The sequence below is a fragment of the Macrotis lagotis genome, chromosome 2 (assembly GCF_037893015.1).
Source record: "Macrotis lagotis isolate mMagLag1 chromosome 2, bilby.v1.9.chrom.fasta, whole genome shotgun sequence".
Classification (NCBI taxonomy): domain Eukaryota; kingdom Metazoa; phylum Chordata; class Mammalia; order Peramelemorphia; family Peramelidae; genus Macrotis; species Macrotis lagotis.
The window spans coordinates 237,354,366-237,381,669 of NC_133659.1; the positions used below are offsets into that span (position 1 = coordinate 237,354,366).

At 42.7% G+C, this 27,304-nt stretch overlaps 2 protein-coding genes across 7 annotated transcripts; one reads left to right on the top strand and one right to left on the bottom strand.

The window, feature by feature from the left end:
• Nucleotides 1-3,008: 3,008 nt before the first annotated feature.
• ZNF692 (zinc finger protein 692) lies at nucleotides 3,009-10,830 on the top strand. Of its 3 annotated transcripts, none has more exons than XM_074225234.1 (11): nucleotides 3,009-3,785; nucleotides 3,933-4,138; nucleotides 4,505-4,536; nucleotides 5,237-5,497; nucleotides 5,813-5,861; nucleotides 5,998-6,129; nucleotides 6,633-6,827; nucleotides 6,982-7,056; nucleotides 7,160-7,234; nucleotides 8,115-8,267; nucleotides 10,744-10,830. In XM_074225234.1, the coding sequence occupies exons 1-9, from the start codon at nucleotides 3,729-3,731 to the stop codon at nucleotides 7,230-7,232; spliced, it is 1,080 nt and encodes a 359-aa protein (XP_074081335.1). In that variant the 5' UTR covers nucleotides 3,009-3,728; the 3' UTR covers nucleotides 7,233-7,234; nucleotides 8,115-8,267; nucleotides 10,744-10,830. The 3 variants fall into 3 exon arrangements, with proteins under 3 accessions (XP_074081335.1, XP_074081333.1, XP_074081334.1); XM_074225232.1 differs by having other exon boundaries at nucleotides 3,010-3,785; nucleotides 7,156-7,234; XM_074225233.1 differs by lacking the exon at nucleotides 8,115-8,267 and having other exon boundaries at nucleotides 3,010-3,785.
• Nucleotides 8,947-25,568, bottom strand: ZNF672 (zinc finger protein 672). Of its 4 annotated transcripts, none has more exons than XM_074225229.1 (4): nucleotides 25,350-25,568; nucleotides 17,560-19,512; nucleotides 15,672-15,728; nucleotides 8,947-15,368 (listed from the first exon to the last, which is right to left on the bottom strand). In XM_074225229.1, the coding sequence occupies exons 2-4, from the start codon at nucleotides 19,073-19,075 to the stop codon at nucleotides 15,193-15,195; spliced, it is 1,749 nt and encodes a 582-aa protein (XP_074081330.1). In that variant the 5' UTR covers nucleotides 19,076-19,512; nucleotides 25,350-25,568; the 3' UTR covers nucleotides 8,947-15,192. The 4 variants fall into 4 exon arrangements, with proteins under 4 accessions (XP_074081330.1, XP_074081329.1, XP_074081331.1 ...); XM_074225228.1 differs by lacking the exon at nucleotides 25,350-25,568 and adding an exon at nucleotides 22,197-24,957; XM_074225230.1 differs by lacking the exon at nucleotides 25,350-25,568 and adding an exon at nucleotides 22,197-24,957 and having other exon boundaries at nucleotides 17,560-20,607.
• Between the last annotated feature and the right edge of the window lie 1,736 nt (nucleotides 25,569-27,304).

Sequence of the window (27,304 nt, forward strand, 5' to 3'; positions counted from 1 at the left end):
GAGAAACAAGGCATGGTGTATATGCTAAAAGGGGGTTGACACAGGTGTAGGGTGAAGGATTATGACAGGATGTTCAAGAGTAATAAAAGTTCATTTTGAGTAACAGTCTGTTATCTTTTTGGGCACTAGCCTCTACCTCTCTGTCCTTGTAGGATTCTCCTGGAGGCAGGGTTGGGTGGCAAGAAATCAGGTACCCAAGATAGTTCCAAGGTCCGGTGGTGAGAAAGATTTTCTCAGGATGATAGCAAGCTTTTCCCAGGGATGGCATAACATAGTTTTTCTGTAAACTAATTTCTCAGGACACAAAAGGTCAGCATAGAAAGACACAAAATTAACTATTTGGTAGTTGTCTAGTATTTCCATGCTATCAGTTGTGGTGGAAGTAAGACCAAAGAGCAAGTAGATCAAGCTGTGGCTTCAAGATTGAAAAATTTAATTGAATGGTCTGCCTTTCTCTTCCTTCCTTTTTTACTTTCTGCATTCATACACACACACACACACACACACACACACACACACATGAGTATGTTAGATGCTTTGCAGAGCATAAGAATGCTCAAAAATTAAAATACATACATTTTATCATTATGAAATAAAAAACCTACCTTCTCAATTTCTCTTGAAGTCCAGTCTTCTCTTCTTTATTAATATCAGAAACACCTCTTGCCATAATTATGCAATAACTTCCTAATTTGGCTCTGCTGTAATTGATATTCCTTATTTTTTTTTGGAAAGAACCATTAGACCACAACTGTATTAGCATAAACAAAGTACACAGCAATTATGCCCAAGTGAATTCTCCCAGAGATTCCCTGGGTCACAAGGCAACCAACAGTACCTTATTCACCTAGTACTTATTCTGATGGCTGTTTTAACAACACACTGGCTTTTTTTTTTATTATGGATTATTTTTTATTTTTCCAGTTACATGTTATGAAAGTTTTCATCATTCATTCACATGCATATTTGTTACATGATTTTCTGCCCCCTTCCCACCACCACCCCCCTCAGTTGCAGTCCAGTGAACATTGTACATGTACTTTTGTGTTTAACATGTTTACATATTAGTCCTTTTCTGTATGAGGAATTAGGACTAAGGGAAAAGGAAGAAAACCATGGGATAGGAAGGAAAAACATAGAAGGAAAATTTTAAAATGAACAAAGTATTCATATCTGTAGTTTGTTAGCTTTTGGGTTTTTTGTTTTGTTTTGTTTTGATTTTTTTCTTCATCTGGATGTGGCTGGTGTGGTCCATAACAGATTGTCCTAGTTCCCTGAACTGCTGAGAGGAGTGGAGCTGGATCCATCAAAGTTGATCAACTCACAGCGCTGTTGTTAATATGTACATTGTTCTCTTGGTTCTGTTCTCTTTGCCCAGCATCAGATCCTGTAATTTATTCCATGCCTCCCTAGAATCCAACCATTCATGGTTTCTTAAGCAATAGTACTTAATAACATTCAAATGCCATAACTTGTTCAACCATTCCCCAACTGATGGGCATCCCCTAAATTTCCATTTTTTTGCCACTACAAAAAGAGTTGTTATGAACATTTTGGAACATGTGGGACTTCTCCCATTTTTTGTGATTTCTTCTGGATATAGACCTAGAATTGGAATTGCTGGATCAAAGGGAATGATCAGTTTTAGTGCTCTTTGGGCATAGTTCCAAATTGCTCTCCAGAATGATTGGATCCCTTCACAACTCCACCAGCAATGCATTCATGTTTCAGTCCTTCCACAACCTCTTCAACAGTGATCATTTCCCCTTTTTATCATCTTAGTCAATGTGATAGATGTGAAGTGGTACCTTAATTGATATTCTTAAAGCACAGATCTTGTAATGTCACTTCCCTGCACAGGAGACACTTGATGTTTTCCATACAAGATAATCCACCTCCTACCTCTGTATCTGTTATGAACTCCATTTCTGAAATGCTCTCTCCTCAGAAACCCTTCATGACTCTGCCACTGATTTCCTCTTTTCTTTACATCCCCTGCTCCCCACCTCTACCACTTTTAGCATCTCTCTTGTGAAGTCATTTTGGTTTTTGTATAGATCAGGTATTTGCTTCTCCAATAGAATCTGAACTCCTTCTGGATGAACTCTAAGTTTTGCATTTGTATTCACACCCCTGGGCAGTCAGTGCCTGGAGTTGGGCGTTTAAACAGGCCATCAGACACTTACTAGCTGTGCGACCCTGGACAAGTCACTTAACTCTGTTTGCCTCAATTTCCTCATCTGTAAAATGAGCCGGAGAAGAAATGCTAAAGCACTTAAGTATCTTTGCTAAGAAAACCGTAAATGAGGTCACAAAAAGTCAGCCCTGACTGAACAGCAGCAAATACCCAGGTGCTTAAAAAATGTTAATGGATTGAATTTGCTCGTAAAAATTATTGTGCAAATTTTTTTTTTCAATTGGGTTTCTTCTGTTAGGTTTATGAAGCTTTTTAACAAAAAAAAAAGTTAGGTAATTTTTTTAAAGGGAAAGCAAAGGGTTTTTTAAAATTCGAATTTCCTTCCACTCTCCCCTTGTGTACCCCATTTTGAGCTCTTTGGCCGGTTTATGACAACTCGCACCATCTCGCACTGCTAAAAGCCAACAAAGCCAGCAGCGGCGCCCAAACAACCCAACGACCCTTTTCGGTCGGGTCGGTGGGGGTGGGGTGAGTCATTGGAGAGTCTGCCTGCGACATGAGCGGCGGACTACATCTCCCAGCAAGCACTGCCTAAGGTTACCGCCCAGGCCCGCGTCCTCCTGCCTCCTGCCCCCCGTAGCTGTTCCGGGCTCGAGACTCCGGCAGCAGCGGAGGCGACTTTTTCTTAAAAGAGCCGCGGCGGCGGGCACCTGGACGAGGCCTTTTTCTCCGTCCCCCTCTCCTCGCCCGGCGGCCCGGACGGGGGACCGCAGGGGCGCAGACGCGCACGGGGTGGGGTGGGCGGGGAGCACAGGTAAGCGGGGCAGGCGGCGTCGCAGTGTGCGGGACGAGCCCAGGCTGCGGGGCTCGGGGCTTCTTGGGGCTCCAGTGCCGCGCCTCCCCCGGTCTGCGCTCCGGACCGCACTTGGACTAGGACGCCCCGCGGCTGCCGTGCGCGGCCTCGGCCCGTCCCTCGGCTCGGCAGCCGGCCAGCCCGCATTGTGACGCTGAAGTTGGCCCCGGCCCCGGCCCCGGCCCCGGCCCCGGCCCCGCGGAAGCCCGAGTGCAGCGAGCTCCGCGGGCCGGCCCCGGGCGCTGGGAAGCTGCCTTTGGCCGCGGCTCTGCCCCGCGCTTCTTTTCCGGCCGTCTCCCAAGCCCCCGTCTAGCTCTGGAATTCTTCCAGTTCCTTCATTCTTTCCCTCCTTGAAAAATCTCATTCCCCCTGGAATAAATTCAGCCCCCCCATCCAATAAATTAGTCTATCGGTCTGATGGTCGGGAAGACTAGTGCCGCTTTGACGGCGGCAACGTGGTTTTGTGTTAGAGTCCTGGATTGGAAGGAAGACTCGGGTTCAAATCTCAGTTCGGCTATTTAAGAACTGACCATGGATGAGTTATTTTGTCTTTTAAAAAAACTGACTCTTCCTGTTTGTGCACCATCCAGCCCCTCCATCCATAGCGACCTTGACCTTACGGATTACCTTCAGAATCAGGGAAAAGAAAAGTTTCACACTTCAAATTTGGAAAGGACTAGGAAAGCAAAATGAATGTCAGAGCCAAAAGGGTCCCTCGTCTAAATCTCTTCACTTTGTATGGGAGGAATTAAGGCCCAGAGTAGAGAGCCTGGACTTTTCAGGTTCACAAAGCTGGTTAGTACTCACCTAGGGAGTACATTAGCTACAACTTAATAATGACCTCTCTGTGACTTTGGATAGTCACCTCGCTAGACCTATTCTATAAAATGAGAGCTACAGGATCTAAATAATATTTTTTATCTTCTCCCTTTTCCTCATGAGGGGGAGAATTATCTCCCCACCTTCCCAATCCTAGAGATCCCCATGGCTGCTTCCTTGGGTTCCCAGAGGCAGAAACGAAGGGAATTGGATGCGCGGCGAAGTAAGTGCAGGATCAGACTGGGCGGCCACATGGAGCAGTGGTGTCTTCTCAAGAAGCAGCTCGGTTTCTCCCTGCACTCCCAGCTTGCCAAGTTCCTGCTTGATAGGTCAGGAGGATCTTTGTTGGGCTGAAGAGTACTGTGGGAGGGATTTGCAATAATGTAAATTGGGGATGTGGTGGGGAGGAATTTAGATAAGGTTGAAAGGGAAGAGTTGGTTATTATTGGTAGTTTTTAATAAAGGTGTATTTTATTAAACTATTCATACACAGCATTGTACCCTGTTTGCCTTGTGTTAGGCTTGTCTGTTTCAGCTCAGACGGTAAGCCTCTCAGGGGCAGGGAACATGCCTTACAGCTTTATCCTCCACAGCACCTGCCACTGGTGCTCCTGTGCGGGTTGTAGATGTTCAATAAATGTTTGATTGATTTGAAATGAGGGGCTCACCTGATTCCATCTCTTTTCCTTTGGCAGGTACAATTCTCCAGGTTGTGTGCTCTGTGCAGGTAGGTAGGATAGAGTGAAGTCAGTTAGAAAAAGGAAAATAGGGGAGGCTAGGTGCCACAGTGGATAGAGCACCGGCCCTGGAGTGGCCTTGGGCAAGCCACTTAACCCCATTTGCGTTGCAAAATCCTAATGATAATAATAATAATAAAGGAAAATATGCGGTGTGATAGAGGAAAAAGTTTTTATTGTGGTTGGGTTAGCAACCACAAGACGCAACCAACAAAAGAGTACTTGGCAGCCAAAATTAATTAAAGACTCAAGTTAATTAAAATGAGTAATTTGTATGTAAGTTTAAAGGGGATTCAAACCTCTGAACTGTGCGATACAGTAGAAAAACAGCTGCTAGCTAGATTAAGAATCAGGATTAGGGTTTACATTTTGACATTGAGTAAATTAACCTGAGTTTGTTAATACTCATCTGTGAGATAATGGGTTTGAACTTGATAACCTCTGAGGTCTTTCCAGTTCTGGATCTATTCTGAGAAGAGAAGTGGTCTGGGGAGCCAGGGTAATTTATGCTAATTTTACCATAAATGATCTTTTAGATAAAGAGGATAGGAAATTTTAAATACTCTTTTTTAGGGGGTGAAGGTAGTAAAGAAGAGCATTTATTATAAAATAAGGGCTCTCTGCAGGATTTAGGGATAGGTGAAGGAGAGGGATAAGACTCCATGGTTAACATCAATCTTTCCTTTCTAGGCCCTGAACCATCACCCCCAGAGGGTCTCCAGTATCTGGTATTATTGTCCCATGCCCACAGCCGTGAATGCAGCCTGGTACCAGGGCTTCGGGGACCAGGAAGCACAGATGGGGGACTTGTATGGGAGTGTTCAGCTGGTCATACCTTTTCCTGGGACCCCTCCTCTGGCCCTGCACCCTCAGGATCCAGCCCTTCCTACACCCAACAGTCAGCACTAAGGAACTGGTGGTCCAAGTCAGGGAGCTGGCGAGAACATGAAGGTGAACTGGGAAAAAGGAAAGTTGGTGGTGGGGGGAGCTTTCTTTTTCTCAGCATTGGACTCTTTCACCTCCCCTCCTAGTACTGCAATCTCTTCATCCCAGTTTTCTAATTTTTTTCCTTATTCCCCCTCTGCTGTTTTTCTCTGCCCCCCAATTTCTATTTTATTTTGATTCTTTCCACTTCCTTTGGCGCAACCTTTTCCCTCCTGACCTTATTGATTCTCCTCTTTGACTTCTACCTTCACTCTGACCATTTCATCTTTTTCCCTTCAATTCTGACTTCTCTCCCTGTTTCATCCCACTTCCATACCCCAGCCCAGGTAACTGAGCACTATGATGGGACCCAAGAGTCTGGGATGTCCAGGTGAGTCCATGAAGAACTGGGGATAGAATAGGAATGGAGGGGTGGGGGGAAAGGGTATGAGAGATGGTTAGACTAGATTAGACAAATGAAGTATGGGGGAGAATGAGTCCAGCCTTGACATCCCTTGGGTATGCAGGGGGGTGGCACCCCTACCTGAGACTTCCCTGGCCCATGGAGAAGACAAGGAAGAAGGAGAGGAAGAAGTGGATGATGAAGATGATAACCTCAGCGATGTCAGCCCTTGGACCTACAGCCCCTCTCCAGATTGGTAAATGCTGAATGAGAAGAGAGGGATGAAGATTAGTAACTTGGGCAGACCTGGATAAACCAGGGATGAGAGATAACAAAAGAGTGAAGATATTTTAGATTTAAAGTCTAGGAAGGCAATGAAGAGAGAAATTCTGTATAGGGGAGAGTAAGAGGAAGGTTGGAGGTTAAAATGGTTGGAAGTACCGAGAGCTTGAATGATAATGAAAGTTTGGGGAGAAAAGGCTTATCAGGGAATTCTTGTGGGAATGAAATCAAAGTCTGGAAGTAGAAGGTAATGGTGGAAGTAGAGGCTGGAGGTGGGCGTGGTTGACCATCAAAGACTGAGGGGGGGAAAACTTGGGATAGGAGTGGGAGGTCTGATCTTCTGGGGATGGGACTTTGATACTCAGTGTGAAGAATATAGAGAGAGCTGATGGGATTTGGGTGCTATCAATTAGCTAGCATTTATTAAGAGTCTACTAACAGCCCAGGCACTGTACTGAGAGACTGTCTCTTTTCTAGCAGCGACCTAGGGACATCTAGCCCCCTTCCACCTTACCTTCCCCCACTCAAAGAAGAAGAAACAACACTTCCACTCTCAAGGTCATCTGCTGTTGATTTATCAGAAACTGGAACACCCCAACCTGAAGAAGACAGAGTACAGCCTGAGTTGGACAGAATACCCCAGTTGGACCAAGGGAACAAGACCCGAACTAGGTAAACTAGACTGGAAACAAGGGAGGCTTTCTGGCGAGCCTCCCCTCTCTATGGAGCTTCCAGGGAAGGCCTGGAATGGATAACATCTTCCTCATTTCTTCCTCTGGGTGCCTGTGAGTTTTTGCTCCCAATCTCTCTTCCTTTGTTCCCAAAGCAAACGACGACGACAAATACCTCCTCCCATGCCTATAGATGAGGACATTGCTCAGATTGGTCCCAAGAGGATCAGGTAAGATTGGTGAGGCTTGGGAGGATAGAGGGAGAATGGGAGAAAGGATAGTATAGAGGGCCATGGGTAACCTCATTTTCCTGCCTTGCCTTTTTTCAGAAAGGCTGCTAAAAGAGAGCTTCTTCCTTGTGATTTTCCTGGCTGTGGGAAGATCTTTTCCAACCGGCAATACCTGAATGTGAGACATAGAGAATGGGATGCTGGGTGGGGGATGGGATGGGATGCTTTGGGAAGAATGGGGCTAGAGCATTGGAACTGAGGGGAGAATAGTGGACAAGTGTAGGAATAAGAAGAAATACCAAAGTTCAAAAAACTTGCTTAAAATATATAAAAATTATAAATTGTGTTTAGAGTAATAATACTACATGATAGTTACATTATACTCAAAGGTGCTTTATATATGATATTCAATCCTTTCAAAAGTTCTATGGGGTAAGTATTATGATTACACATTTTATAGTAGAGGAAACAGATTTATAGAGGTTAAGTGACTTGTCCCATGGTTAGCATTGGAGGTAAGATTTCAACCTGTCTTAGTGACTCCTATCAGTATTGCCACACTGCCTTTGGGAATAACTAGATTATAGTTAGATCTCAGTTTGAATAGAGAATGTGCTATTGGGTGACCCCAAGCAAGTTAATACATTTCTCTGGGTCTGATTCTTCCTTGATCCGTTTGGAAAAGTTAAATCAGGTCTTACTTTGGAATTTGCAAACTTTTTTTTTTTTTAGTTTTTTGCAAGGCAATGGGGTTAAGTGGCTTGCCCAAGGCCACACAGCTAGGTAGTTATTAAGTGTCTGAAGCTGGATTTGAACTCAGGTACTCCTGACTGCAGGGCCGGTGTTCTATCCACTGCTCCACCTATCTACCCCCAAACTTGTTTTTTTTTTAATATAGTTAACATTTATGTTGTACTTTAATGTTTTCAAAGAGCTATCCAAGTATCTCATTTTGTAATATTTAGATAATCATTTCAATACAATTGTTTTTCTTACAAAATTTCTTTGGAAACCTGTTTCTTTTTGTTGTTTTATTCATTTAAAAATGTACTGAGAAGTCAATAAACTTCATCAAACTGAAAAAAAGGGCCATAACACAAGAAAGCTGAAGAACCCCTATTCTAAATGGATAAAAGAAATACTGTGGGATATCTATGGGTGGAAATTCCATACATAAAATACATCGAGGCCGAGGCATGTTTTATATGAAGGTAATCAGTACCTAAGGTGAATTTAAGCATATCTTCAAATATTTCAGACATGAAAAATTTTATAAATTTCATATTTCAAAACAGTGACTATTCAGATAGTAGTAAGGGTATGTAGTAACATGTAGATTATAATAAATATATAAAAAGAAAACTCCTAGTTACTAATGTCTTATCACTTTCCCCTACTGATTTTATTTCTCCCACATCACTTAGCAATATTAGGCAACTGTTATGTATTATTCATATATATATATGTATATATATATATATATATATATATTCATTAATCTGAGTATCATAATCTAAGTAGAAAGAACACTAATCTGTGAGCCAGGATGCCTTCTGGCAACTAGATATGAGGTCCTTGGGCAAATTAGTCACTTATCATCTCTGGGCCTCAGTTTTCTCATTTGACAAATGTGTTTATTGGTTTAAATAATAGCTCACATTTCTAACTCTTCATAAGTTACTGAACTACAAAATTTGAAAAGAGTCCTCAGTCCATCTGGTATAACCTATAAATGAAAAAGAATCCCCACTATAGCACCCTCAATCCAACTTCTGCTTGAAGACCTACAAGACAATCCATCTCTCAAGGAAATCTATTCTGATTTTGCACAGTTAGATTTTCCAATTTCAAGACTAAATTGCCCCCCCCCCCCCTTGCAACTTCTGCCCATTTGTTACTCCTTGGTTCTGTTCTCTGGGGCCAAATAGAAGTCAAATCCTTCTTAACATGACAAACCTTTAAATGCTTAGACTGTTTTTCCTCAGTCTTCTCTAAACTAAACTTGTCAACCCATTTCCTTCAATTGATATCCCTAGGAGTTAGGGAGGAGTTTCAGAATAGCCTTGGGATATTTTCTCAAGTGAGTAATCAAAGACCTTATAGAAATGCTTGGTTTTCTCTCTAGGGATTCTAAATGTGAAAAGCTAACTTGAATTCCTCAGGGAAGGGGGAATAAATTCCCAGTACACAAAGCTTCTAATGAAGGAGAAAGGCTTTATTTATTAATATAGACATCTATGTAAACATGTGTATGTATATATTTTATATTCAGCAGAATCACTTTATTTGCATTCCTCAGAAAGGAATTTTACAGGTATAAAATCTCTAAGAGGCAAAACTATCTTTACATGCATAATAAAAAGCAGAGATGTGACATTATAGAAAGCATTGCAGCGGTTAGTTTTGTTGGTTCTATCACAATCATAAAATATCATAGCTAAAAGGGGATTTGGTGACAGTCCCATCTGTGTGGTTGTCATGTAAAGAAACTGAAGCTCAATGAATTTATGTGATTATCTCTTGGTTATACAGTTTGGCAGCAGAGCTCTGACTAGGTAAACAAACCAAGCTCCTCAACTCCAAGTCCAGAGCCCCTGAATTCTATAATCAGTATCCCATGGCAGTTCACTTACAGCTCCTCCCTGTTCCTGTTCAATTTTTAGGGATAAATCAAGAATATTTCCTTTTCTTAGGTGGTTGTTGTTATTGTTGTTTGTCTTTCATTCTCAAAGAAGACTTTGACCTCGAAATCAAATTTAAGTGAGGGAGGACTATGCAAAATCACTGGCCTCACTTTCTCCTTCAGAGCCATCTGGGTCCTGTGGCAAGATATGGATCAGAATGTCTGGAGATAGTCCTGGACTCAGTGGGAGATGACCTTTTTAAGCTAAGGTCTTTCCAGGTGTCAGTTTGACTTTTGGGCATGAGAAACTAGGAGTCATCCATTAACTTCACACCCCCATTCTCATCTCAACAAATGATCTAAGCTACAAATATAAATGGTTCCAAAAAGAGGAAGGGGAGAAAATGGAAGATTTTGTTGAAGACATCTCTAAACACTTAAGTTAATATCCAAAAGGGCAACTGTAACTCAAACATCTTTAATATCAGACACAGAATATTGGGTTAGATGGTACATTGCTTTTGCTTAGTATGTTTGCTTAGTAATTCTTAATGTTTTAAGTACTGGGAAGAGAGGTTCAGGCATGCTGATTGTGAGGGATATGCAGTATTGCAGGAATCAATATAGTGGGTATTGAGAAGAAGTGCTGATATTCAGAGATATCAAGGAACAGGGAAGGAGGAATCTGATAGGTGGAGCTTGATTAGATAGAGGTGTCTCAAGGGAGATGAGAGGAGGTGAGATTACTTAGGAGCTGGAAAAGATGAATCCAGATTGGGACAAAGGAGTAGGTGTGATGGGATAGGGAGAGAAAGTGAAGATAGGACCTTGGATAAAAGAATCTGAGGATAAGGTAGGGAAAATTCTTGTAATTTAGAGGATGATTTAGGGGGTGATGATTAGAGGATCAAGGTTGTGATACTGTATAATGGGAGAAAAGTGTTAGGTTTGGGAGAAGGGTGTTCTGTCTCAGGGTCTGATATAGTGGGATCTGGGGTGGGTGGGGGGGAGAAATATACCTTTTCTTTCCTTCTGCCTATATGCTTTATTCCTCTTGTCCCCAGCACCATAAAAAGTACCAGCATATCCACCAGAAGTCCTTCTCCTGCCCAGAGCCAAGTTGTGGAAAGTCCTTCAATTTTAAGAAGCATCTGAAGGAACATGTGAAACTGCATAGTGGTAAGGACCACTCAATATGACAAATTAATTGCTTATCACTTAAGCTTTTGCTGAGTACCAGGCACAAGTGTTAAATATTGGGAATATAAAGTTTAAAAGAAAATACTTTTTACCCTCAAGGAGCTTATTGGGGAAAATGGGAGAAATTCTACTGGGGAAAGAAACAACAAATGCACAAAATTAAGTTAAATTTAAACAGTAATTTTGTAGTATAGAGTACTAAAAACCTCGCGCTGGAGGTGATACTGTGCTGAGCTTTAAAGAAAGCCTAGAGTTGTCAAGAAGCATAGACCAGTAAGGCCTAGAGGTAGGAGATGGAATACGGAGAATATGGAATATGGAGAGCAGCAAATAGACTGGTAGAGATAGGGAATAATATAAAATTAGTCTGAAAAGATAGGCTGAACTAGGTCGAGAAGGGCTTTAAATACCAAACAGATAAATTTGTATTTTGTCCTGGAGATAATAGGGAACCACTGGAACTTTTTTTTTTTCATTTAACAACCATTAAGTGCTTTCTATGTTCAAAGCACTGTGCAGGTGCAGGGGAGAAAAACAAAAATAATTTTAAAAATTTATTTATTTATGGCAATGGGGTTAAATGACTTGCCCAGTCAATACAGTTAGGCAATTATTATGTGTCTGAGGCCCGATTTGAACTCAAGTTCTCCTGACTTCAGGGCTGGACCACATAGACCACTGTGGACCACTGCACCACATAGCTGCCCCCCAAGAAACAAAAATAGTTAAGATAGTTTCTGCCTTGTTGGAGCTTACAAACTGGCTGAACTATTCCATTCCTTGTCAACAATTTGCAAATTAGTTTCTCTCACAAACATATTCTTCTGATATTTGATAAACTTGAGCATCTTTGAGACTTGGCTTTGGGGCATCAATTTTCCTTGTACAGTTTCACAAAATAATGCTTCTTTTCTCTAATTCTCAAAATATTGAGGGAAGGAAATTAGATAGGAGTAAGCAACTCAAAAAAAAGTATTGCTGATTGAGATTGGCTTTGAGAATTTTAAAATAAAGAGCAGCTAGGTGGCTCAGTGAATAGAGCACCGGCCCTGGAGTCAGGAGGACCTGAGTTCAAATTTGACTTCAGACACTTAATAATTACCTAGCTGTGTGACCTTGAGCAAGTCACTTAAACTCCATTGCCTCGAAAATAAATAAATAAATAAATTTAAATGTGTGCTGTCTGCTGTCTCTATGTTGCTGTTCATATTGAATGTCATGTTGAATGACAATTTACAAAAGTTAAGAGAACAGTTCTTGATTTCAATATGCACTAAATCTTCAGATATTGAATAGCTACTTAAATGTTCTTTTGTCTGTACCCTTTAAGAAATAAGTTCTATAAAATTTGGTGTAGGTAAGTCAAATCACTAACTTAAGAAAAACACATACTTCATTCTGATGACATTAAGTTAAAAATTAGTTGTCTTTTTCTTTACCTCTAACTTTTCTTTGGGTGGATAGGAGGGGGAAAATTCCTTTTTGGTAGATGTTCTCACTTTTAGTTTTGTTTTTCTTACACACCCCTAAGTTAATATCCAAAAGGGCAACTGTGTCCTAAACATCTTTGTTACTATCAGACATAGGGCATGGAAAATTCTCTAAACTTCTGAGCAGAATATTTCAACACAAACTCATAAAGAAATGAATGTATTTTCCAATTAAAAAGTTGTAAGTTCAGATATGATTTCTCTCTCATCACATTCAATTTGGATCAATGTACAACATGGAAATAAAATAAAGACTGACAGATTGCTTTCCGTGGGGGGAGGGAAGGAAGTAAGATTGGGAGAAAAATTGTGAAACTCAAAACTCAAATAAGATCTTTAAAAATTAAAAAAATTGTAAGTTCAGCTAAACAGACATTAAATTTTCTCTTTTGCTTAAATACCTTGTCAGATCATAAAAGAACTAACAGAATATCACATTTCTAAATCCTTAAGGACACTGGACTTCATGAACAAAGAAATATGGTCAGATCTATGCCTTATAGCAGTATCATTATAAGGAGACAAATGGTGAAAGGAAAAACTTCCTTCCTGAGAAGGTTTTATCCTTTTACATGTCCTTAATGAACATGTCTTTTTAAAAATATCAGTTGATGAATATATACATACTAAAGTAATCGTATTTGTCCTTTTAAACAACTCCCCTTTTCTCTTCTCATGAAACTTGTTTCTTTTTGTGACTTTATTTCATTCCTGAAGGTTTCTCAAACTTCCTGTCTGACTTCTTTAGAATTACAGACCATGGAATTCTTACTTTGAATCCTTTGAAATCTATCCTGAAAAAAAAATCTCTATTACTTATTAGACCATTTCTGACTTTATTCTCCTGTATCACAAACTCCCAAGATATAGTGGCCACTTCTCTAGGTTCCCTAGATTCTATTTTCCACACCAGTTCCTCCATTTTTGGTGAAATCAATTTAGAATAGTATTTCCCTCTGTTGGTTCCTCTACCTTTTGAATGATGAAACTATCATTAAGGCACATTAAGTAAGACTCCACAAGATATCTGTATAATGGAAGAGACCTACCCCTTTACCTTATGTGATAACTATGTGCATCTGTTTCTCAGTCTCCTCATCTATAGTCTCTTTTTGTCTTTGTGATCTGTGGTATACCCTGATGGCAGTATATTTCTATTTTTTTCTTCACTGATTTTTACCCATTTTTTTTACCATGTTTTCCTCACCCTGGTTCTTATATTTCCATACATGAGTGCATATTATTATTAATAAGTAATATACAATATAGAATTAATATATAACACAACATACAATTTTTCAGTGTCTTCTTCACTACTAGTCCCTGCTACCCACCTCCCAAGTAACTAAATCTAGCTTTTCCAGTTTCCAGTTTTTCCTTTTCCTTTCTGTCTTACACCATCTCCCAGCCCACCCCATTTCATCTACTCTAATTTCTTTTCTAGCACCCAAACATCAATATAAATCCTAGTTTCTCTCTAACCAGCATTCTCTCATCATGAATATAATCTCTTTTCTTTCTACCTTCTAGACCTTCACAAAGAAAGAAATCCAGATGGCTATATTTCAGGGCAGGATATGTAGGAAGATACTAGATCTTTCTTTTCCCTTGGAAGCTGAGAAGACAAGGTGGTGGTGGGGGAATTTAAATTATGATCTAGAAATCTACCTATGTTGAGTATCTATTTTGTTTTTTTTGCAAGGCAGTGGGGTTAAGTGACTTGCCCAAGGTCACACAGCTAGGTAATTATTAAGTGTCTGAGGCCAGATTTGAACTCAGGTACTCCTGATTCCAGGGCTGGTGCTCTATCCACTGCGCCACCTAGCTGCCCCCCTACTTTATATTTCTTCAAATACTTTCATGAAATCATTTTTGGTAGGAAAAGTCCCTTTTTGACAATTAAAGAAACTGATTTTCAGTTTCAGTGTCTGTGGTCACAAAGTTAAGAGCCAAGATTTTAATTCCAGTTCCCTCAGCCAAGAATCTTTTCCTCTGAATTTTCCTGTAGCAGCATGAGAGGTATGGCTATAGTAAATAATGGAGTAAGTAATGGAGACAGATTCTAGAGCATCTTCTTTTGTATTTTCAGATACTAGAGACTACATTTGTGAGTTCTGTGCCCGCTCCTTTAGAACCAGCAGCAACCTCATCATCCACCGTCGTATCCACACTGGGGAAAAACCATTACAGTGAGTCAAAAGGGTTAGGGTGAAGAATGTGAGGTATGGGATAGAAGCCTGGGGGGGGGGGGGGAATGAGGGCAAATGGCCTCAGAAAAGGGACAAGGTGGTGGTGGGGGTGGTGAGGGCCAATCTAATCTAGCAAGCATTTGATTAGGCCAAAGGCCTAAAGACATTAAACTATGTGCTGGAAATACAAAGATGAAATGAAAAAAATATTGAAGAGGATAGAAAAAAGAAATATTAAACATTTACTACAAGCCAACCATAGTGCTTAAGTGCTGGGCATACAAATATATAAGCAAGGTGTCCCTGTTCCCTAGAATAGGGCTGGTTAAGGCCAAATAAAGCAAAAGCTTAACTGACAAATCAAGGGGAGTGCCAGCTTCAGGATCAGATGAATGGTATCTCCCAACAATGATACATGGATTCTGATTGGGAATAAGAATTTGGGCCAAACTTGGGGATACTTGCATCCTTGTAGCAAAGAGGATTTGGGAAGAGTTCAAGGATAAGGAGTGTGTAGGTAGCAGAAAATATGATTTCTGAGAAGAGCATAGACAGCTAAAACCAAGGAGCTGCCTAGGACACCTTGATTTCAGCATAATCTGGAGGATTAAGCCTGGGTACAATGCTAATGTTTTTAAAGGGTTGGTGGAACTGGGAGATGTGCAATTTGGGGATCTACTTCCCTGACCCCTCTCTCCCTGGCTCCAGGTGTGAGATCTGTGGCTTCACTTGCCGTCAGAAAGCCTCTCTGAACTGGCATCGTCGCAAGCATGAAGAGGCAGCAGCAGCATTCCAATATCCCTGTGAGTTCTGTGGCAAACGATTTGAGAAGCCTGAAAATGTCATTGCCCACTGCAGCAAGAGCCACCCTGCCCCCCGTCCTGGCCCAGCTTCAAGCCCTGCCCTCTCAGACCCCAACCCTTCACCCACTCTCTCTAGTTCTACTTCTACCATTTTGGAATCTAGCCTTTCATGTGAATCCCAGAAATCACCCCCCTTGGATTCTAACCCTTCCTCACAGATCCAGAGGAATCAGATCCCAAGATGCTAGGAAGCAAAGTGGAAAGTGGCATGGGGGAAAGCAGGAGGCCTTTGGGCTAACAGTATAAGTACCTTGTAAATCAGTCATCCCTTGAAGTCCAGAGGACTGGATTGCCTTGCTTCCTACTGCTAAGAATGCAATAAAATTATTATTTTACTTATATAATCAGTTGAGATTGAGTTTTTAAATTAAATTAGGAAATTGAACTATTAAGAATTTTAGGAAACTGTTTACTGGAGTCCCTTGAAGAAATGTGTGGCATTAAATTTCTAAATTGTCTAAACCTCAACAATAATGTTATCTGCCTTCCCCTGTTATGGGCCTAATTTTCCTTTCAGGACCTACATGTTTAGTTTCTCCTGTATATGTGTCTTTTCAGAATGCCTTCCTTTCTGGAGGAGATAAAGAAAGGCCCAGAAGAGGCAAAAAAAAAAAAAAAAAAAAAAAGGAAAATTTAGCAAATGGGTTTGGGAAGAGGTAGAAAGACTTCAGGTGGTACTTTAGAGGACTGCAAGGCAGAAATGGGAGGGTTACCAGAAGCCTTCAGCCTCTCTCTCTTCTAAGGAGATCTGTTGATTTGAAAGAATAGTGTTAGGCAATGGGAAAGAATATCAGAGGTAAAGGAGTATGGAATGAAAATAGGAAGGTCCTTTAAATGCTGAAGTGTGGGCATAACTTTAAATTCCTTTAAGTTGAATAAACAAGTCTTGAGGCATCAGGAACAAAAAATAAAAACAATAACCTTTATTCTAATGACCAATTACAAGAAAAAAGGGATGTCTAGGGGTTTCTTCGGGTTTTCTTCATTCTTGTCTCTCCATACCTTCAGAATCATTAAGAATAAAGACTGGTTTTGGCAGGGTGCCACCAGATTAGCCTTGCAAATAATAAACACTTCCATGCTCTTAAAGTTAAACTCTTAACTTATCCACCTTCCCCTCAGTATATGAGGGATACCAGCTATCACATCTAGGAGCACAGGAGTTGAGTCTGCCAACATATAGTATTTTGACTTGTTGGGGCTGGCTCAGGAGTATTGTCTGCAAGGACCTTCAGGTATAGCCTTTAATCCCTTTCCTTCAGTTTCATTGGTAAAAGGTTATTTCTGATATGCACTATTGGCATGTTGCAATATTTTTGGGGTCTCTTTCCAGATCTTTTACATTTTTACATCTACTCTTCTCGTCCCTTGTATTTCACCCATACCTCATTCTCTCAATTTTCTCTTTCCATTAACCCCACAGAAATAGAGGGACAAACATGGATTGGAAATAGAGGGGGAAAGGATGAGAGAAATATAGAAAAGGGAAAAGACAGAGAACAAAAGAAAACCAGACATCAAAACAAATGGAGACATATGAAACCTGACAGGAGGAAAAAGACAATGAAATAAACACAAAAGATGCAGACAGAGAAGATAAGGCAAAGATAATAAGGGAACAAACAAGCCAAGACAAAAATTGTCCTTTTTTAATGTATTTGACTGGGATCTCTCTCCCATTCAGGTAAAGAGGGTTAGTTCAAACTAACTTCCACTAATCCACTGCTACCCACACTACAGAGATGAGACAGATGGGAATATGAAGAAGAGGTAGAGTACATACCCAGAAAAAAAGAAACATGACGATTAAAACAAACATTGGGTTATGGAAAACTAAGAAAGGATTAAGGGCAAATAAGGAAAGAGATTGAGAATGTGGTGAAAGAAGATAAACACAGAAAGGACAGGAGAAGGCAGAGTAAACTCAGCCCTACTACTATCTTTTCCCATTATTTAGTCAAAAACTCCCCCCCCCCCCCCAACTTCCTTTTGGGAGGTTAGAGAGAAAAATGATTGTTTTTTTTTTTTTCCCTTGGAGTCTTAGTACCTCTCTCCTACACCTGTCACCCTTAGGCCTGACTTCTCTTGGCCAGGGTCTACTGAAAAGATTAGGGTAGGTGCCATTCCAACCAACCCACCTGCAGCAGCATCTGCAGCTGCCCTGGCACGGGCATGGGCCCTCTGGTGCTGAGAGAGTGATCGGCTGTGGCTGAAGCACTTTCCACATTCGGCGCACTCTGAAGGGCGTTCTCCCTGGTGGGTCTTTCGGTGCAGTGCCAATTTGGAGCCAACACTGAAACACTTGCCACATTCGGGGCACTTGTGGGGCTTGTCACCAGCATGGTTCCTCTTGTGAACATTTAGGTTGGAAACGCAGGTGAAGAACTTGCCACACTCCTCACACCGGTAGGGCTTTTCACCAGTGTGGGTACGCTTGTGCTTTGTAAGGTCTGAGCGATCACTGAACCGCCGACCACACTCTGGGCAAGGAAAGGGTTTTTCCCCAGTATGAATCCTTTGGTGAACAATGAGATCGGACCGTTGCCCAAAGCTCTTGCCACAGGTGGCACACTGGTGTGGCTTCTCCCCCTTATGACTTCTGCGGTGCCTCATTAGTGTGGAACTCTCGCTGAACTTCCGCCCACAGTCTGGGCAGGCGTAAGGCTTCTCCCCGGTGTGGATGCGGTGGTGCCGGACCAGGGTGGCACTCTCTGTGAAGCACTTGCCGCACTCGGGGCACTTGAACGGCTTCTCCCCAGTGTGCGTCTGCTGGTGCCGTGTCAGGGTGGAGCTTTTACTGAAGCTCTTTCCACACACGTTGCATCGGTGGCTTCGGGTCAGGCCGTGTTTCCCCTGGTGGACCTGGAGCTCCGACGCCCGCCCGAAGGCCTCCCCGCACACCGGGCACTTGTGGGCGCCCTCCGGCGGGGCTGCGCCACGCCTGTGCGCGTGGCTTCGCCCCTGGTGTGCAGAGAGCTGGTCCCCGCTGTCGAACCTCCTGCCGCACTGCGGGCACTTGCAGGGCTTCCCGGCCTCGTGCACGCGGCGGTGCTTCAGCAGCCCGGAGCTGCTTCGGAAGTCTCGGCGGCACTCGCCACACTGATAGGATTTTCCCGGGGGGCACACGGGGGCGGGCCGGTCTGGCCCTGCATGGACAACGGGCCCGCCTCCGCTGGCCTCTGGCCCCGAAGGGGGTCCTCCCGCAGTGCCAGCCCCGGAAGAGCCACCGTGGGTCCTCTCCAAGTGGAAGGCATAGGCACTCCGGCGGAAGCTCTTCCCACAGACCGGGCACCGGTGAGGCCTTTCACGGGGGTGATGACGCTGATGGCAGTAGAGGGCAGATGGGTAGGGAAAGCGTTTCCCGCAGGCGTGGCACTTGCAGGGCCTGCCCCGAGTGTGGGTGCTCTGGTGCAGGTCTAGGTAGATGCTCTGGTGGAAGCTCTTGCCGCACTCGTTGCAGATGTAGAGGGTTTCGCCAGCGTGCGAGCGCTGGTGGGCCCGAAGGTCTGCATTGTGTGCAAAGCCCTCCCCACACTCCAGGCACCGGTAGCGGCAATCCCCGGCGTGCGTGCGCTGGTGAAGGTGCAGAACCGAGCTGTAGCGGAAGCTCTTGTTGCACTCCATGCATTTGTAGGGCTTTCCTGCTCCAAACATAGCTGGAAGCAAGGTTCTCGAGGAAAGAGGGTGGGCCGGGTGGAGGAATATCTTCCCCAGCACTCCGAGGGGTGGGTGCTGGTAGTTTCTTTCCTTCAACACTGAACTTTCTGGTGATGGGAACCTGAGAAGTAGAATATGTTGAGTAAGCTTTTTCCTTGCTGCGGTAGCCTACAAACACAGAGGGTGACTAGGAAGGGATAGAGGTAAGCTTTCCTGGCTTTCTGGAGGGACTGTGGACAAGAATGGTATTCTCCTGATAGACTTAATTTTCTTCTGAGCTGAAAGGTATTTATCCACTTGGCCTGGGGAGGTTCCTGACTTGGTAAACTCTTCTGCTTGGAATCTTTATTTTCTTTCTATCGTTGTCAGCTGGCTCGGTTGTTCTTTCGTGGATTTTCTTCCCTATAAGGCTTCAGGGGGTGAATTGTTGTACCCTGGAGAAGAATGAGAGAATCTAGCTCAACAGTGCAAACTAATACATAGGTCCTGAGGGACATGGATTAAAAATGAGAAGTGCTTGAAGTGCTTTTTGATGAAAAGTTAGGAAGGCAAACTGAAGCTTCAAACTGGACCCTGCATAGTGAATGAATTCCTATTGATATAGGCAATATAAGGGCAACATGGCAGACTTGGATACAGGAGAGTAGCCAAATCTCTCTTAACTTTGACCCTGTTTGTATTTTTTTAAATTTGTTAAATGTGAATACTATCCAGTGCAACTCAAATGAAATAACATGCTCTGTGTAAGTATTAAAGCACTATATAAATGGCAATTATTATTGACAGGATACAGATGAAAAACTATAATTTACTAGATACTTCATCACCCTTGCTGATGAGCTTCTCTACTTTAGTTAGGCTAGGACAAGGCTAAACTTGAAGCCCTTCCACGCTAGCACAATCTGTCAAGCTTTCACTCTTTTATCATTCCTTTGAAAGTCCTGAGTCCACATTATGCCATAATGTGGTACCTGAATAAAAATAACTCAAAAGTATACTTATTTTAAATTCAGATGATCCAATTCAAACTTAATTTTGGGGTCATGCATTAAGAAATTTACCCCAAAACACACAGATCCTCAAAATTATAGATTTCTGGTACAATATCATATGCATTATTTATATTCATCTCTAAATTATCCATGGATAAATTAATGAAAAAAATTTAAATGGCTAAACCTCCTAGAAACATGTTAGGTTGATTCCCCATAATACTAATCCTGAATTATATACGATTCAAAGAATTATTGAATTTAAGAACTGGAATGGACCATCTAGTCTACCATCTTACTTCCCCTTCTCCCTATAATTCCTATCCATTTATTTTATAAATAAGAAAAAGAGACCAAAGAGGCCCAGTCAGCTAGCCCACTCCCAAAGAAGCCCTGAGGGATGGCCACACAGCCAATATGTAGCAGTTTGAAGCAATCAGTCTTGGTCCAGCTCCTTCATCTCTCAGTGCCTCCTCAGTTCTGAACCAGGTTGGAATGCTAGCAGAGTACAAAAGGGCACATGCCCTAGAAAATAACCTGAAAAAACAAATAAGTAAAAAAAAATGCACTCAAAGCAAATATTCTTTCTAAAAATATCCTAAATTTTGCCTCCTTAAATTAATGAGAATAATCTAGTAGTGATTATTATGGAAAAAACTCATTAATTTGGAATAATGTAGGTATCAGATGAAAAATTATATCTGTTAAAAGATTCACATTTTTTATTATTTTAAAAGATATACATTTGGAAATACTGTACATATAAACTAAGATACAATGGCACCATTAAGTAAATAAAGTATGTTTTAAAAAATGTAATATCCAATTTACAACAGACAAAACAAAACCCTATATTTTACCACTTTTCTAGACTTTTGCTTAATAGGCAAATCATACCTTATAATTACAGGTTTTAAAATGAAATTAAAATAGGATTTTAGCATATTTGTGAAGATAGTTTGAAGTTATTTTCCTATTTTTACCAAGTTGCAACACTTGTAACTTTCTGTATTTAAGAGGTCTATCCTAGGTGCTTAATGAATGTTCTGACAGATGTTTTTCATGTTTTTTCTTATGCTTCCATAAACTTCATAAAAGGTGGAAGAAAGGGCTCAGAGGCTTTGGATAAGTATTCTAGAATTCCATTGCCTGGAATGGGAACTGGATCTGGCCCTATCTCCTCTGAAGATACACAATTAAAGGAAGGCTAGAAAAACAGCAGGTCTGGGACATTTTGAAAGGCGTTTCAAACCAGGATATTAAAATATAATGGAATTAGGAATAAAGTCTAATTCTCTTCACAATCTTGAGAGACCTTTCATAATAGAAAAGGAATAATCCCAAACCCTAAAGCATTGTGGTATTACTCAAAAGAAAGGAAGCAGATTCAGGATTTTTCAAGGTTTCTCATCCTGACATTCCCAGAGAATAAAAATGGAAAGGAGGAAGAATACAATCCTTTAATTACTAGTTTGTTTCTTAGTTCTTGAGATTTTCCATGTCCTCTACACTTTTCTTTGCAATCGGAACTGACTCAACTATTTAGGGAGTAAAAGGGCAGAATGAACCAATATTAGCCCGAAAGATTTAAATCTTTTGATGAGGGAAAAAGAATCTTGAATGCCTGGAAATAATAGATATTTACTGTACTTTCATAGGACTTTTGGAAAAAGGTAAATAGTTGAAGTTCATCATTATCACCTCTCTTCCAGCCTTCCTCAATTTACTTGAACATTTAAATATAAACAAATCATAGTAAACTATATGACACTTTCTCATTCTTGATAATCCATATGAAGGGTTAAAATTTTTTTAAAAAGAATTCTGTTTTATCCCCTGCTATAAATGAAGTAAAGAGAAGAAAAAGGGATGCAGTGAGAAATGCACCTCCAATTTCATTTTTTTATGTGCCTAGTTGTATTGAGTCTGAGCTTTTTCTTATCTTCTTATGGATTTGAAGGCAGGCTGTCCTCAAGCTGTATTATAATTTTACAAATCCCCCCTCCCCCACTCTCTCCTCCTTCTTCAGTCAAGGGGCCTCTTAGGAATGTGAGGGTGCCGAACTGTTTCCCATCCTTCCTCCCTCTCAACCTCCCCAGGAAAAAAACAAAAACAAAACAACTCACCGTTGGGATTAATAAGACCCAACTCTGATGACACGTAATACCGGGGGGTGGGACCAGATAAGGAGAAGGAAAGGGAATGAGAGTCAGGGCTTAGTCCCTCTTTGACTCCTTGTCTCGATGTCCTCAGTGTCCAGAACAGGAAGTCTCTAGCAAGAGCTCCTTCCTGTCGGACAGTCTGGGGCCGCTCTAGGATATGGGGCTTTATAGGATCTCAGACATCTTAACCCTTTGCAGTCCTGGACTAGGGAGCAATAAAGAGCCCTAAAGGAGGGGGTGTGTGAGAATTTGAGGGTAAATTCAATGAGATAAACACATATACAGAGAGTTATGAGGGGCAAAAAGGTGAACAGAAAACTGGATTGTGGATGCTGTGGAATTTTTTAAAATCTTAGGTTTGAGAGAAGAGAGAGATTTAGGAAAAGGGAATTTTTTTTTTATTAACATCCCATCCTACCCTCCTGTTCCAAACTAAATTCAATTAGGGAAAAGTTAAAGATTCAAATTATGACTGTCCTGATTTTAAAGTTCAAATCCAACAAAGATGAGAAGCCTATTCCTTTCATCCAGTGGTTTAGAATTGCCGTTTAAATTCTTAATACATAATAATAATAATAAAACCAAACAGATTTTATTTGCCTATTCCCATTTATCCCCAAACTCAAAGTTAAATGCTCATCTTGGGATAGGATCATTTGTGGAATTCAAAGGACTTAAATATCTTTGTTTAATTTTCCAACAAAGCCAGGGTATTACAACCTCTTCCAAAACTCACTTGCTTTCTTTTGTTTCAGAACCACTCTAGTATGTTTGAAGAAGTCAGCAAGTTGGAAATCCTCATCTTGTCCACTTTAAATTCCTTTTAAAGGAACTTGATAATAAAAATTCCTGTGATCCTAATTTTCCTTCAAAAGTTTTAATAATAGCCAATATTTATATAGCATCTTAGACAAATTATCTTGTCAAAACAACTCAGATAGATTAATCAACTTGCTTAAGGTCACAGCATGAAAATATCTAAGGTAGTATTTGTCTTGCCTGAGCATCACAAAGCTAATAAGTATCAGTGGTGGTTTCTAGATTCCTTGACAGACATCACCACTGTGGAACTGAATCTGGTCCAAAGCCCTCATTTTGCCAGTGAGATCCTTCGGCCCAGAAAAACTGACTCTGGGTCATCATGCTGGTGGCAAGCAGTAGCTGTAGAGTTCAAATTCATATTTTCTGAGTTCAAATAATATCCTCTTTGTACTATACAAGTAGGACTCTCCCTTCATTACAAACTAGTCCTAAAATCTGGGGAACCCTAAAGAAACTTCATTTACACAATTTCTCCCATGTTCATCAGCAGTCCTCTTCTTAATAATTGATTTTTTTATTTTTAGTTTTTTGCTAGGCAATGGGGTTAAGTGGCTTGCCCAAGGTCACACAGCTAGGTAATTATTAAGTGTCTGAGGCTGGATTTGAACTCAGGTACTCCTGACTCCATTTGCTGGTGCTCTATCCACTGCCACCTAGCTGCCCCTTAATAACTGATTTTTTGATAGAGACTGCCACCCACTTTTCTTAAATTTAGATGTTATTTTTCCCCTGGCATGATGGCAAGAACCTATTATTTAGTAACTACCACTGTAGTAAGACTCAATAACCGGAGTGTTTAATTATGGAAGGAACAGAAAAAGATATCTGTGGGCTATTTGTTATTGTCTTGGGATGGGGAAGGGAGGGAGAGAAAGGAGATAGGAATCTAAGCCGTAGGCTCACAACCAATTATACCTCTAATCTTCCTAAGAACTCTTTCAGGTAGGCAGGATAAAAACCCTTTCTCACTGAGTGGACTCAGAAAGACTAAAGATTTAGACCAAAATCATATGGCAAATTAGTGACAAAACTACCTTGCTCCTCCATCCAGCCTATTTACTCCACCAAAATCAGTTCCTTAAGAAAGTAAAGTTGGGGGGTCGGCTAGGTGGCGCAGTGGATAGAGCACTGGCCCTGGAGTCAGGAGTAGCTGGGTTCAAATCCAGTCTCAGACACTTAATAATTACCTAGCTGTGTGGCCTTGGGCAAGCCACTTAACCCCCTTTGCCTTGCAAAAAAAAAAAGTAAAAACCTAAAAAAAAATCTCCTTAGGGGTGGCTAGGTGGTGCAGTAGATAGAACATGGGCCCTGGAGTCAGGAGGGCCTGAGTTCAAATCCTGCCTCAGGCACTTAATAATTACCTAGCTGTGTGAGGCAAGCCACTTAACCCCATTGCCTTGCAAAAACTAAAAAAAAAAAACAAAAAACACAAAAAAAGTAATGTTGGGAAAAGGGATCAGTTCTCCTCATTCACACACCGGAAAGTTACTAATATTGCCTTGGGCACTCTGACTCCTGTTTCTTTGCATATATATATATATTTGCATATATATACATACATATACAGTGCATATATACACAGACCCATATATGCATGCATACACACACACACACACACACATGTGGGAATGGCACAGTGCTCTCCACGGCGGGGTACTTTAAAGTCCCAACTCCTCTCTGGTAAGGGTTGAGGTTTCTCCCCTTCTCCTGTTCCCCAAATTAATGCATACTCGGATGACTTCCTCAGGCCGAGAAGCCACGGATTGTCCCTAAGGCTTTTGCCTACAGATGCGGAGCCCCCCTCTCCGACCCCAGACCGGCCAAAGCCGATCTCTGGGCAGTCTCTGGAGGAAACCCAGTCAGAAAGGCCAAAAGAGCGGGAGGGGGAGGGGGCAAGCGGGAGGGAGGAGGAGGAGGAAGACGGGGCGGGGGAGGCGGGGGAAAGCCCGAGCTTTAGGGTAAACTGGGAAGCCTGGAGGCGAGGAAGCGAAGCCGGTCCGGAGCGACGCGGGGAGGAGCCGCGGGAGGCTCCAGGGCGAGGCTCCGCTGGTGGATGCCCCCTCCTTGGCAGCCTCCGGCGCGCGGGCACGGGCGCGGGCACGGGGCGCGCGCTCGTCGGGCTCCCCCACGCGTCCCTCCGTTGCCAGGGCAGACTTTCCAGGAAGACGAGGGTTGCTCCAGGGGAAGAGGCCGCGCGAGATTCAAGGGTCCGGAGCCCGGACGGGTCTCCAACCCCGGCATGCCCGCCCCGATGCCATCCTCCTCCCCTCGGCCGCCCGGCCCGGGTTCCCTCACCGGTGCTCGGCTTGGCTCCTCCGACGCTCGGGCTGCTCCCGCCCGGTGGGCTCCACGGCCCCCAACCGCCGGAGCTGCGAGAGCGGGCGGGAGCGCCAGCCGGTCAGAAGCGGGAGGGAGGGAGGTGCCAAAGCCCCGGCAGCTCAGGCTCGGGGTCTGCTCCCCGGGCCGCCGCCGCCGCCGCCCCCAGAGCCCCGGCCTCCTTCCCGGAGCGCTCCTGGCCCGGCCGCGCGTCATGGGTTGCTAGGCAGACTATCCCCCTGACGCGCCCCCCCCCCGAGACACCGGAGCGCCGCCTAGCGTTCGAAGTCGCGGGTTGGAGAAGCTGCCTGGGGGGAGGGGAGGAGAAAAGTGCCAGATGGGTGATTTTGCCAGGATGGAAGTGGGGGGTGACTGTGCGACTGGGAGGTCTTCCTCGGGTCTCGGTCCCCGCCTCTATACTCCCAGGTTCCCTACTGGCTCTGCTTTATGGCTGTACAGAGCCTCGGGGTCCAAGTTCTGGCTCCCCTTTTAGCCACCAGCCCTGCCCCCACCGATGCCCACCCAAGAGCGAGTCGCTTGAGCCGAGCAATAGCTGCTTGGCAGCATGGCTTGCCCTGTGGCGCTCACAAACTGCCAGCTCCTGGCGGCCTGCAGCTTGCTTCCGAGGCGGGCACGGCCGGGCCTGGGCAACCCCCAGCCGCCCCAGGGACCAGGCAGAGGTCCGGAGGCCGGCCACAGGCTTCCTGGGAATGAGCGGGGAAGGCCACTCTCCGACCCCTCCCCACTAACTAATCCCTGTCAGCCCGGAGGGGGAATTATATGACTACTACAAAAATCTCTGTGAGGCACATCAGCAAACCTCAATGAGGTTATTAATAGGGGGATAAACAGGTTTTCGTAAGCAATATTCAACAATGGACCCTATCTTTGCCGTTTCACAGTTAACTGAAAGATATATTTTAAAATTCTATTGTACTTATTGTTTACTGATTATTAAGAATTAAACAATAGACTAAAATGGTACCTTACCAAGTCATTATATATCTCTCAAGATCATTCAGAATTCCTTAGAAAATAATTCTGTTCAACAATCCTCTGATAATAATATCAAGGTAAGGTATAAGATTCTTAATCTATATAAATGAAATATTTTATATTTTCCCCTTTCTTCCATTTTCATGCAAGATTTTGAGTGTGGGAAGCAAGGCTATTTTGAGGAAAAATAGGATGCTTCCTGAAATTAAGTCAAGGTCAAGGAGACATTCCCTGTGGTGAATCTTTCAGATGCTTCTGTTTGTAGATGCTGATTCCATCAAATTTGAAGACATTGCAGAGCCTCCTGGAAGAGATCTGTAATCACTCAAAGCACTTGAATCTGTCTATCCATGTAAAATAGAAGAAGAATGCTTTTTGTTCAGATTTCAACACTCTTGTGACCCTTTCCAGAGAGGGCTTTCTTTAGCTTTCTTCATTATCCATCTTCTCTTTTTCTTTAGATCTTCATTCTCTAATTCGTGACACCTATAATTATCTAGTCTCTTTTCCCTGTATTTCTGATGAGATCAAAGTTTCCAAGGAACCTCATTCTAGGCTACCCAATCTGGGCGGCTTCTTCCACTGCCTCATAGAGTCAGAGATGACACTACCCCAATGAAAGACCCCCCCCCCACCTTTTCCTTGGCTACTTTCTTTCCTCATTTGTCTCACATTCTCCTCTCTTGGTCCATACTCTCCAATTCCCTAAGGGTCAGTTGCCCATAAGAGTTCCATTTACCTCTGCCTTAAGGTAGGAGGAAGAGACTTTTCAAGAACAAAATCCCTCAGGTCACACACAATGCAGGGTCCCATCTCCTTTCACAAAAGTATTCATCAGTGGAACCCCCTTCTGTAACCAAGCAAGGCCTCTTTCCTTTCTCCTTTTCAAATATAACATCCTCCTCCTCTTCTATTCCCCTGCAAGCTTTTCTCTTTCT

Coding starts and splice junctions, on each gene's coding strand:
- ZNF692 (XM_074225232.1), top strand. CDS start 3,729: ATGGGAGGAATTAAGGCCCAGAGTAGAGAGCCTGGACTTTTCAGGTTC. Junction 3,786..3,932: donor TTTTCAGGTTCACAAAGCTG/GTTAGTACTCAC, acceptor TTTCCTCATGAG/GGGGAGAATTATCTCCCCAC. Junction 7,235..8,114: donor CCAACCGGCAATACCTGAAT/GTGAGACATAGA, acceptor TGTACTGAGAAG/TCAATAAACTTCATCAAACT.
- ZNF672 (XM_074225229.1), bottom strand. CDS start 19,075: ATGTTTGGAGCAGGAAAGCCCTACAAATGCATGGAGTGCAACAAGAGC. Junction 15,729..17,559: donor AGCTGCAGATGCTGCTGCAG/GTGGGTTGGTTG, acceptor TTGCATTCTTAG/CAGTAGGAAGCAAGGCAATC. Junction 15,369..15,671: donor AGGGATGACTGATTTACAAG/GTACTTATACTG, acceptor CGTTTGCCACAG/AACTCACAGGGATATTGGAA.